General features: G+C 30.0%; 1 protein-coding gene across 3 annotated transcripts; it reads left to right on the plus strand.

Moving 5' to 3' along the window:
- The first annotated feature begins 4,832 nt into the window (after window positions 1–4,832).
- Window positions 4,833–6,554, plus strand: LOC137826989 (transcription factor bHLH61). 3 transcript variants are annotated; one of them, XM_068633159.2, is made up of 4 exons: window positions 4,833–5,462; window positions 5,595–5,753; window positions 5,951–6,118; window positions 6,278–6,554. In XM_068633159.2, the coding sequence occupies exons 1-4, from the start codon at window positions 4,866–4,868 to the stop codon at window positions 6,353–6,355; spliced, it is 1,002 nt and encodes a 333-aa protein (XP_068489260.2). In that variant the 5' UTR covers window positions 4,833–4,865; the 3' UTR covers window positions 6,356–6,554. The 3 variants fall into 3 exon arrangements, with proteins under 3 accessions (XP_068489260.2, XP_068489261.2, XP_068489262.2); XM_068633160.2 differs by having other exon boundaries at window positions 6,281–6,554; XM_068633161.2 differs by having other exon boundaries at window positions 5,595–5,735.
- Window positions 6,555–11,561: the final 5,007 nt, after the last annotated feature.

Here is an 11,561-nt window from a genome sequence, read left to right on the forward strand (position 1 = left end):
ATGTGTATAAGATGTACCAGGTACCTATAGTCCTCATCTCATAAACCTCTTAATTTATCATCTCATAAACCTCATAATTTATACTAGAAAGTAAAAAAAAAGAATGCATTTTGTCCTTGAATATTTGCATGGCCCGACCAACCTTTGACAAAAGAAAACAAAATTACTTAACCTACTAAACTAAAGTTTATGAATAAGGTAAGATTATCCTATCTTGGAAAATGCATTATGGACTCTTATGCAAAATGCAGTTTGGTTATATTCTAATGCAATAATAGAGATGACAAAGTGGGTTAGGCTGTGTGGACCGGTTCGCGACCGATTGAGAAAAACACGGGGCGAACTGCTTATTCCAACTTGCTGGCCCGCTTAGGCTCACCTTGCATAACCCGCAGCCCCGCACGGGACAAGTGCGAGGTGGGGTGTGCTAGCCCACATGACTGAAAAATTTAGAAATTTCTATTTGCACCCCAATATTTTCTTTATGCAGCCTCATATTTCACATTTTGGAAATTTTACTCACATCTTATTACGCATGTGTCATGAGAATAATATTGTGAAACCATTCACCTAATGTATCTAAATAAAAAAAAAATTAAATTTATTCAAAATTTCTATTTTAAAAAATATTTTTTATTAATTTTTTAAAAAATATTTTTTATACGAGCTGGCCACGAACCAACTCTTATGCGGGACAGGCAAAATGTGGGACGGGTCAAACCCATTGTTATCCTACCCAACATTCCCTATACTGTCAAAGCAAGAATATATCTATAGTGCTATGAATGGAAGGGTGGAAAACTCAACCAATATCAAAAGTTCAAATACAGTTTGCTGCAATAATACTATTATGATATATAATTTCTTTTCTCTGCCCAACTGGTTGTTTTTTGTTCACTTTATGTTTTTTGTAAAGCCTTCTAAAGTTGAGTAAAGATTCCTTCTTAGTTTTATTAGGTTCTTTATAGGTTTATGTGGGATGTTTTTTGCTATTGAAACATGATGATTGACTACCTGAGGTAGTTTGTTTTAATAGGATTGTAAATATATCTTAAATACTCTCATTTATTATTTTTTTTACCGTTAAAAAAAATTATCCTCTCTTAAGCTTGAGAAAAGTTGTCCACCAGCAAAATCCAGACTCATGATCAATAGAAAAGATATACATAGTACCCACCCTAGAAATGTATGAATTTAGTACTTACAAGGGGATATTTCACCAAAATGGTGCACTTTTTTTTCATATTTACCTAAATGGGAAAAGGCAGAAAAAATTACAAGAATGGGTAATTTTTGGTCAAAGTTGTCAATGTTGTAGTCAACATCAATTAAATTTATTAATCAACCTATTTTTTTTTTAATTAAAGTTTCTAATTGGATTGACAACTTCAGTTTAAATAAAATTGGACATGAGATTGACAATTTCTCTCAATTAAAGTTGCCAATTCGGTTGGCAAGTTCAGTTGATTTTTTTTTTTCAAAAGAAATGACAATTAATATTTTTGAAAATAAAAATATATAGTTAACATTTTTATTGTAATTATAATATTAAAATTTAATTTTGTTTTATTTAAGAAACTGATATATAAAGTTGAAGAATTAAAAATACTTTTTTTATAATAATTTTAAATAAATTGGGTTAAAAATGAGTTGTGTGATAAATTAAAAATATTTACTATTTTTTAAATATTGTTAAAGTTAAAAATATACTTATAAAAATGTGATATGTATAAATTTTTAGATTATATAATATATGAAAGTATAAATTATATAATATGTAAAAAGTAATAATATACATGTATTTATGTAAAATAAATGTATTAAAAAATAAATGAAAATATTGAATAAAAGTCATTAAAAGAAGATGATATTAAATATTTGATGAGAACAACATTATAAAGGATGATTCTAGTGTCTAAATGGGCAATTTTCTCTGTTATGACCTTCATTGCGACAATAAGAACATTTTTTTGGCTTGTTTTGAATTGGTTGATCCATTTCATTGTACAAACTAGTTGTAATTGGTCGTCCCAAGTTTTTACGTCGCATGTGGAGGTCAGGTTTGAAATTTGGCCTAGTATAAGTAGACCAATAATCCTTGTTTTGAACGGGATGAAATTCAACTTGATATGCCTTTCTAATCGTGTGGAGGTTGTAAATCGGATCAATGAATGTCGTCATTTGTAAATGACAAAAGGAACAAACGACAATAATGTGACGATAGGAAAGTCAAAGAGCTTGGAAGTGGTCACAATCACACCACCAATCATTTAATCTAACTGTATATGATTGAGGTCGTCGACCATGTTGGGGGTGGTTAATTCTTGGACATCAAATTCAGAATTTTCTACATTAAACCTTTCCACAAAACACATAGTCGAATCTTGTTGATTTTTTCTAAATAAGGTTGTGATATCTTCTGGATAATAATGACTTACACGTAACATGGTGTCTATTTTGAAGGCTGGCTCAACAAATCATGTTTTTGTTTTTTCAAAAGTTGCCTTAACCAAAACGGAAATCGGCAAGGAACGAGATTCCCAACATAATTTCAATTTTTTAAAAACAACAAAAGTATTTTTAATTTTAACATTATTTAAAAAGTACTAAATATTTTACATTTATTACACAACCTATTTTTAATCCAACTTAATTTTGGGTAACTTTGTTTATTGTGAAAAAAAAAATTAGTTTTAATTTTTTTTAGTTTTAATTTAAAAACTATTATTATATAAATGTTTTAATTTTAAAAAAATATTAATTATTTAAAAAAAAATCAACTGAACTTGTCAATCGAATTGACAACTTTAATTGAGAGAAATTGTCAATCCAATGTCCAATTTTATTTAAACTGAAATTGTCAATCTAGTTTAAAACTTTAATTAAAAACTACCAAGCGAGAGATTAATAAATTAAATTGATGTTGCCTACACCATTGACAATTTTGACCAAGAATTATTTTGTAATTTTTTCTGTTTTTGCCCATTTTGGTAAATATGAAAAAAAACTGCACCATTTTTGGTAAAATATCCACTTACAAGCATCATCTCTTATATATTATTTACATTCTATCGGCTCATTCAATCATAGGATGAAATAAGCAACATGCAGAGAATATGAATTGAAAAAGAAAATTACTTCTAACCTAATACAACCAAAAGATTTAAACTGAAGTTACAATCAACTTCACAATATGATTTATGCAGAACCAAATTGTTTCAGCTGAAGCAATTTGTAGACAGTTTTACTTTTTTAAAAGGATAGAAGTTTGTACGTTTTAAATAGGTGCACCTGTGTTCTATTTTGATTGAGGTGTCTATTTGAGCTAAGGCTACCATACCGCCGTATAACTAAATTCTACTAATTAAGAAATGTCTTTATTTATTTTTTGTAGACTAGCATGTTCTTAGATTCTTCACACTTAAAGTGAATTTTTTTAAAGTGATCAATTACTTTACTGGCATATTCATAAGTTTTTTTTTTCTTTTCAATACACTCATTGGGATTGAACCTTACTACTCAGAATTAATGAACCATTTATAAAATAAATAAATTTGGTGGACAAATTTCAACTTTTATAAGTTTAAGAAAATTGAGTTCCTACTGCATAATAACGTGCTAACAAGTGTTACCACAAACGATTCCTATTCACAAGAACCCTTTCTTGTATGACAGAAACACATAATCTACGTTGCAATAAGTTGGGAATCATGTGACCATGTGTTGCGGAAGATTAATGGTTAGGGTGATAGGTTACTAACATAGAAGCTATTAGTAGAACAAGTTTGTGGACCATATGCGTTATAAATGCGTACATGCATATACTTGAAGTTAGTATTACAATAGCGACAATAACAACAATAATGAACTTCATGAAAACTATAATTATGCTATCAAGATCATGCAATAGAGCCAAAATTGTAAGAAAGACTGATAGGGAGTCCCTAGATACAAACAATTTCCATATAGGGAACAAGTCAGTAGTGAGTAGAAGACAGGATAAATCAAAAAGGGTAAGCAAAAAATTGCTTATGATATTTGCATATTCGTGAAGTAGTTAAAAGACAAATACAAAAGCCAAAGAGATTTGTTTAAAAAATAGTACGTGGTTGCATTCAAACTTCTATTATTGTATATACGTCTACATAAGTGTATACTGTCATAGAGATGCAGAAATGTGTACAATTTCCAGGTGGGGATGAGAATGAAGGTTCTATATGCCTATACTTCACCCCTTTGTAATGGAAAACGAAAGTTAGATAGATATATAGTGTGTGATTCTTTATTTTAGTAGTGTGGACAATTTGCATTAACTATTATTAAGTATGCACACTGGATAGGAAAGTAGAGCAGAAGAGAACAAAAAAAGATCACCCACCAATTTGAATTCTGAGCTAAGCCAAAATTTGGAAGCATTTGGGGGGTAGGACCCATCTCTGAAATCTTCTTCAAGGTGGTGGAAAATAGAGAGAGATGGAGGGTTTGTTTTTTTTTGTTGAAGTTTTAACATGCAAAGGACCTGATAGGGTTTGTGATGTTAACTACCATTCCTTTTGGTTTCAGACAGATCTGAGGGTCAAACTTTCCAACAAATTCCTATTAAATGTATAATTTGGTTGTACAAATTTTGGTCAAAAATACAAGAATGCCCCCCCTCTATTTGAGGGGGAAGAGCCATAGAGAGATGTAATGTGAAAAGTAGATTCCATTTGGGTCTTAGGGTATAGGTGCAAATGAATATATCATATAATATACATTATAATGCATATGATAAGCAACTTGCAAAACCTTTCATTGTGCTCTTATAAATATTCTTCAACTTAGTACTCTATTGTCTCAAGGCAGTATTTCCAAAACAATTAGCCATGACAACAGTAGAGAGAGAGGAGAGAGAGATGGAACTTTATGATCATGATTTCTTGGAGGAATCTACTGCTCTAAGAAGAGAACCATGGGATACCAATCCACGTTCACAAGAAAACCAGCCTTTCTCTAATGCCTGGAGTTTTGATTGTTTTGATCAAAACTATCAATCTTTTCCTTCAAATTCTTTCTGTTTCCAACAAGTTCCTCAGAGTTACAATTTCGACTACACCTTCAATGAAATCTATAGTTCTTTGCTTGATGAATTCTCTGCACCCCAAATTGTAGATTCATCTTATAACACCCCTCCATTTGTGGCTCATGAAGATTATCCACTGTCCATGATGGAAGAAGAAGATCCGGGTTTGCTTGGGGAAGAGCTTCATTGTTTGGACCTTCAAGCCACATGCAAAATGGAGCCAAGCCATTCCCCTGAAAGGCCTGTTTTCAACACAGATCCATGTGTGGAAAGAAAGAATAATAGAGCAAAGAAGCTTCAGGGGCAGCCTTCCAAGAACCTAATGGCAGAGAGGAGAAGAAGGAAGAGATTAAACGACAGGCTCTCCATGCTAAGATCAATTGTCCCAAAGATAAGTAAGGTATGAAGTGAGAATGACTCATTTTCATTACAAAATAGTACTAAAATGTAAAGCTACATATAGAACTACTTTGTTGTGTGTCATATATGCAGCATAAGTGCTGATTTTGCTTGTTGAAAATGCTTCTCACAGATGGACAGAACATCTATACTTGGAGACACTATCGATTACATGAAAGAGCTCTTGGAAAAGATTAACAATTTGAAGCAAGAAATAGAAGTGGATTCCAACACGGCTACCATTTTCAAGGATTCAAAGCCAAACGAACTCTTAGTAAGAAATTCTCCCAAGGTATATGTGTTCTTCTTGGGGTTTTCAAAATTTGTTCTCAGCCTAACTTATAACTTTACAAACTAGTTTAGGGCAGTAAAAATTACCTACTACTTATATTCATTAATTTGATCATATCACAGAACTAACCTACCAAGATTGTTTTAAAGTGAAATAGATCATCATTATTGAAGGATCTCAATTGTGATTTGGTGCAGTTTGATGTGGAGAGGAGAAATGGCAATACAAGGGTGGAGATCTGCTGTGCAGGGAAGCCAGGCTTGTTGGTGTCTACAGTAAACACATTGGAAACATTAGGTCTCGAGATCCAGCAATGCGTTATTAGCTGTTTCAATGATTTCACAGTGCAAGCTTCTTGTTCAGAGGTACATTAGATAAGGTTAAAATGAATAGATATAAACACCATGGTTTTGGCACTGTCTAAAAATCCTTGCTTGTATATATAGATTTTGTGTTTATATATATGGTCTTTTTTGTTGAGTAATCCTTTTGTTTCTCTATTTGTTATTCAATATGAATTGCAGCAGAAGACAATTCTTAGTTCTGAAGATATAAAACAAGCACTATTTAGAAGTGCAGGATATGGAGGAAGATGCTTGTGAGAATAGAAGCTAGAGATCTGCAGAAAACCACAGCAAGTGCACTTTCGCTATGTATGAAGAGTTTTTGAGTTTCTGATAATGATCCATTGATTTAGAAGCCAAGCTTGCTGGATTTCTTTTTTCTTATGTATCACAATAATTTATTTCTTCAACAGGAACATGTTAACATGTTCATATTAATGGAGATGCCTATTAATCATGGTGATTGGTTTGTTTGTTCTCTAACATTCTTAACAAAAACAACACTCAATTGTGGTATAAAATCAGACAGAAAGTTAGAGAGATCAAAGTGTAGAGAAGCTAAAATTAACCATAAATTTTAAAGAATGGTAAATTAAGATTAGTTTATCTTAATAGTCAATGTATAATTATCTAGTTAAGATATAATGAAATTAGGTTATTGGAATGGAGGATCAAGCCAAAGTGCAACTGCAACATTAATTAAGAGAGTAAAGTTCCAGCTTTCTGCCGATAAAAAAATTAAAAATAAAAAAATAATAATAATTTAATTGTAACAAAATAGTAAAACTTTATGTATAGAGAGGACAGACATATTTAGCATAAAAAAATACAGACATTTTCCTATTCCTATAGATGGTGTGACATTTTAATGTTTAATGTCATTTCCTAGAAATAAAGAATATGAAAATGATAATTACCGAGTTACAGTTACAGAGGCTTTAAATTGTTAAACACACTTTTTTATTTATTACTGAATTTAATTTACATGTATTGTTTATATATTTTTCTTATAAATATTTGCTTTACTTTTATTATTAAAAAAATTCATTGATGTAAGATGAATTTTAATTAAATGGTTATGTAAAATATTTTAATATTAAATATATATATATAGAGAGAGAGATAGAGTGCGAGGGAGAGAGAGAGATAACTTATATAACGATTATTAATTTGAAGGGATAAAATCAGTTCAGTTAAAACGGCAAAATATCACAAATCCTTGAATGTGTAACTTTTTTATTTTAATTTTAAAATCAGTGTTGCATGACCTTTGTTTCTTATGTGCTTGCTCCAATAAAGAGAACTCATTTTTTTGATAATTATTTTCTTCGTACAAAGCCTTCTTATTATTTTATACAGATATTAAAAATTAAAAAATATATTTATTATTAATAGACTTAATTAAGTTTTAATTTTTTATGATAAATTAGGATATTTTCAATTAAATCTCTACTGAAAACTTTCATTCTAACATCAATCAGGGATATTCCTTTATATTATTATTGATTATGTGACTACACATAAAAAAGTAAAAACAAAAATTAATTAAATTTTAAATTTATAATAAATTTCATTATTTTCAGTTAAATTCTTGTTAAAAAGTGTCTAAAATTTATATATTTTTTAATTTAATATCTAGGATAATAAAAAAATTTGAAAATCCATTTTTTTATTGTTTAAAATGAAAATATTTTACCTGAGACTGTAAAATCAGATGATAGTGTCATTCGGTAGAGATATAATTAAAAAATATAAATTTGAATATTTAATAAGAACTTAATTAAAAGTATTTAAATTGTTTAAGATTTAAAAGTTAATTAAATTATACTTTTTTCAATGTGTAGGTATGCAGAGGATGACGTTGTAAAGTGATACACGTTACCCAATAATAATAAAATTAAATGATAAAATTCAATTAAAAAATAAATAAAGTTGAATATTCAATGAAACAATATTTTTAATAAAGATTTAATTTAAAATATTTAAATTTATCAGGAATTTTAAATTTAATTAAATCTTATTAATATTGTATATTTCATTAAAAGTAAAATATGTTATTATTATTAATATATATTTTCACTTATCAAAGGAAAATATTATTAGTATATATATATATATATATATATATATATATATTACAGGAAAAAAAAGTTGTAATAAACACTTATATTTTTATTGTTTTTTTTTATCGGTAATGAATTAATTAAATTTAAAAGGGACATTTAAGGGGTGTTCCAACCCTTATACAAAAGAACTAGATTAAAAACAACATACAAAACATGAAAGGATAAAGTGGGTTTTCCAGGCAACATAGGCCAGATGTGTTGAAGCTCGGCCCTTCCAGTTTTTCACCCCAAAACCTGTATGGAACACTCACATAACTACTGCTACATTTGAGTTACCAAATGTAAACATAGACCCCACTCACTTGCAAAGCACAAAAACTATACAAGAAACCTAACACCTCCTACTGTGTCGTGACTACAACCCCAATAAGAAGCAGGAATCAACATAATACAAGACAATCAGAATCTGCCAACTCTCCTCCCAAACCCATCATGACAGAGTTATGCAGACAAAGTCTGTTAAGCTTGACAAAAAATTTGGGGCATCCATTCTTCAGAGTGAAACACAAGTGCACCATAACTTCCACGCAAACCAAATGGGAACCTACTAGACTTCATAGCTTCTCAACATGTTGTTACGTGGAGGGACCTGCATCAAGATAGGCACAGACCAGCACCTTTCAGACCAGCCACAGTCCAACGCAAAACCTTACAACACACATATAGCTAAAAACTGGCCAGCGACGTGACAAAAACCAGCGTACCCAAGACAACAAACCAATTTCCCTGCATATTGGATGTCCAGCTTTCCCAGAAGCATCAAAATAATATCAACACACACATAAAAGACATTGAATTGGATTTAAAAGTCAGTCCGTGAAAGAGTAAGAGAAAGGGCCTTCCCTATGTTTAAGCCAGGACCATGACAGAAGTTGAGCTGCTTGAAGAATTTCCTCAGGATCAGGAATGCCTTGTTTGAAGATCACATTATTTTTGTGCTCCCATATGCTTGAAGATCACATTACTTTGAAATTTAAAGGTGATATTGTTTGATTAGATTCTTTTCCACTTATTTAAGTTTTAAGTATATAAATTTGGGAATTTTAAATTGAATTTCTATTAAATTTTGTTGATTGAATGAGAATTCCAAAAATTTATATTTTTTAACTAATTTTTTTATATTTAATTTTTTTTATTAATTAAATGACATGATTATTATTTTTTGTTATTTTGTTGTTGTATCAAACTGAATGACGCAATTTTGTGGTTGACATAAGTGAATTGAAGAGTAAAACAATAACGATAGTAAGAGTTGTGATTAAATGTAAGTAATCTGGTTGTAAGTTTTTATCCTTCACATGTAAGTCTAATTCATCCTTATTTTGCAGTCTCCAATACCGTATTTAAGTCTCTTCATTTTCTTTCCTCTTCATTTTCATTTACCCTCATCAAACTTGTTTTCATTTTCACTTCCTTTTCAATTACATCCAAAGAAGTTGTTCCTTGTTGTTTTGAACCAAAGCAACAAAAACCACCTGCTATTGGATGTCCCAAAAACAAGTCTTGTTATTGGATGTTCTTTACTACCTTCACACGCAACTCCAACTTCATGCTTGTTCTACTGTTCAACTTCACACTTGTTTCACAGTCTTCCAAAACCGTTTTACGTTTCTTCTTCGTTTTTGTGTACCAACAATAAAAGTCACATGTTATGTAATGTTACTCATACAACTATGTCATTTAATATCAACAGAAAATAGCACATAGCCTAATTAAAAGAAAAATTAAATGAAAGAAACTCAATTGAAAAATATAAATTATTTTAGTACAACCAACAAAATTTAATAGGGATTCAATTGAAAACACTCAAATTTACCAAGAACTTGAAACTTAATTAAGCATTCATTTTATAATTTAAAAAAAGGAATATATGACTTTATTTTATTATTTAGATTTACTGTTCTTTTTATATTTGATTCATTATCACTTATTAGACTAAAATTACATTCATGAGAATGTTAAAACTTGAAGATTGAAATTATGGTGAATTATTTCTTAAAATGTTACTGCAATGTTAACATCTGATATTACAAATGCTAGATAAAATGTGAGCAATAAGTCATATGATCGCTACATGATAAAATCAATTTTGAGTTCTTATAACTTAGAACTTCATAAAGTTTTCAGAAAGAGAAAACTCGGTTCTCTTTCTAAATTCATGTGAGCTCGTGAGTGCGTTACAACTAGTGTGTGTTTTATAGGCTAAGTTATGTAAGACCTTTTATATCCTACATTAATTCTCACTAAGTAATTTTTAATGTCTATTAGTAATGAACACTCTCATTGTTGTTGCTTCTAGTTCCTACTTTAAGCATCATTATTTCCCACCATAAAAAAATGAATGAATAATCTTCTTGTCTCATCATTCAACCATTTAATTAAAACTATAATACAAATTGCAAAGAAAACCCAAATTATACTGACTCATTCGAGATTACATCAAATTGATATGAAGATTGAATGTTACTTTGTTCACAAGCTAACCCTAAAATTTGTAAGAACGATGATGATTTCATGTGGTGTTGGATGTTTTTATACATGTGTTAAATGCAATTATGTATGGAAGGTATGATTAATTATATATGCTCTCAAAGGTATATCATTAATGATGAGATGTGTGACATGATGTATACATGACATTGTCCTTTTTAAGTGTCCCTTCATGGGTGGTGAATCCTATATGGATTGCGTATATACATGTATGTGTTGGTATGTATGTATATAAGGTTTGACCATGGATAAATGATTTGCATGACTCTTGATGGATAATGTAGGGATACTTGAGGTGGTATCAAGTCTTGGGTGATAATGATAAACATGACACTCAGGTTAACATAACAGATGTATAGTGACTTCATTTGTCTAGTCAATAGTGACTTCATTGTTGTCTGGCACATAAATAAGACTTTAAGTGATGAGAAACAGAAAATGACTTATATCTGACTTGGTAGTTGGTGTATATCTGACTTTGTAGCAAACGATTGATGTCATTCTGACATTAGGAATATAGGTTAGTTAAGGTCTGATGAGTCAAGACACATCAAATATTAGTCTTTGGTACGACTTGTTTATCTTAGTTTAGGGTCTTATGGGGACATTAGACATTTGGTCATTAGTTATCACATGTGGCTAAATTTGGTCATTAGTTATCACATGTGGCTAAATGTAAGTTAAGTAATATTTATATGCATAATTTTAATATATGCATATGAATATATGATTATTACACGAAAATATTGTAGAACATGGAAGCTTTGATGATCCAAATTTGTGTTGAAATTGATGTTGTGCTGCTTTTGGTTAGAGCTTAGTCTAGGGTGTTTAGAATTCTTGTAAAG

This window comes from Phaseolus vulgaris, chromosome 8 (genome assembly GCF_051622355.1).
Source record: "Phaseolus vulgaris cultivar YP4 chromosome 8, ASM5162235v1, whole genome shotgun sequence".
Lineage (NCBI taxonomy): Eukaryota > Viridiplantae > Streptophyta > Magnoliopsida > Fabales > Fabaceae > Phaseolus > Phaseolus vulgaris.

Excerpts from the sequence above, each read along its gene's own strand:
- LOC137826989 (XM_068633159.2), top strand. The coding sequence starts at position 4,866 with ATGACAACAGTAGAGAGAGAGGAGAGAGAGATGGAACTTTATGATCAT. Across the intron at positions 5,463-5,594 it reads TTGTCCCAAAGATAAGTAAG|ATGGACAGAACATCTATACT; the intron begins GTATGAAGTGAG and ends TGCTTCTCACAG. Across the intron at positions 5,754-5,950 it reads TAGTAAGAAATTCTCCCAAG|TTTGATGTGGAGAGGAGAAA; the intron begins GTATATGTGTTC and ends GATTTGGTGCAG.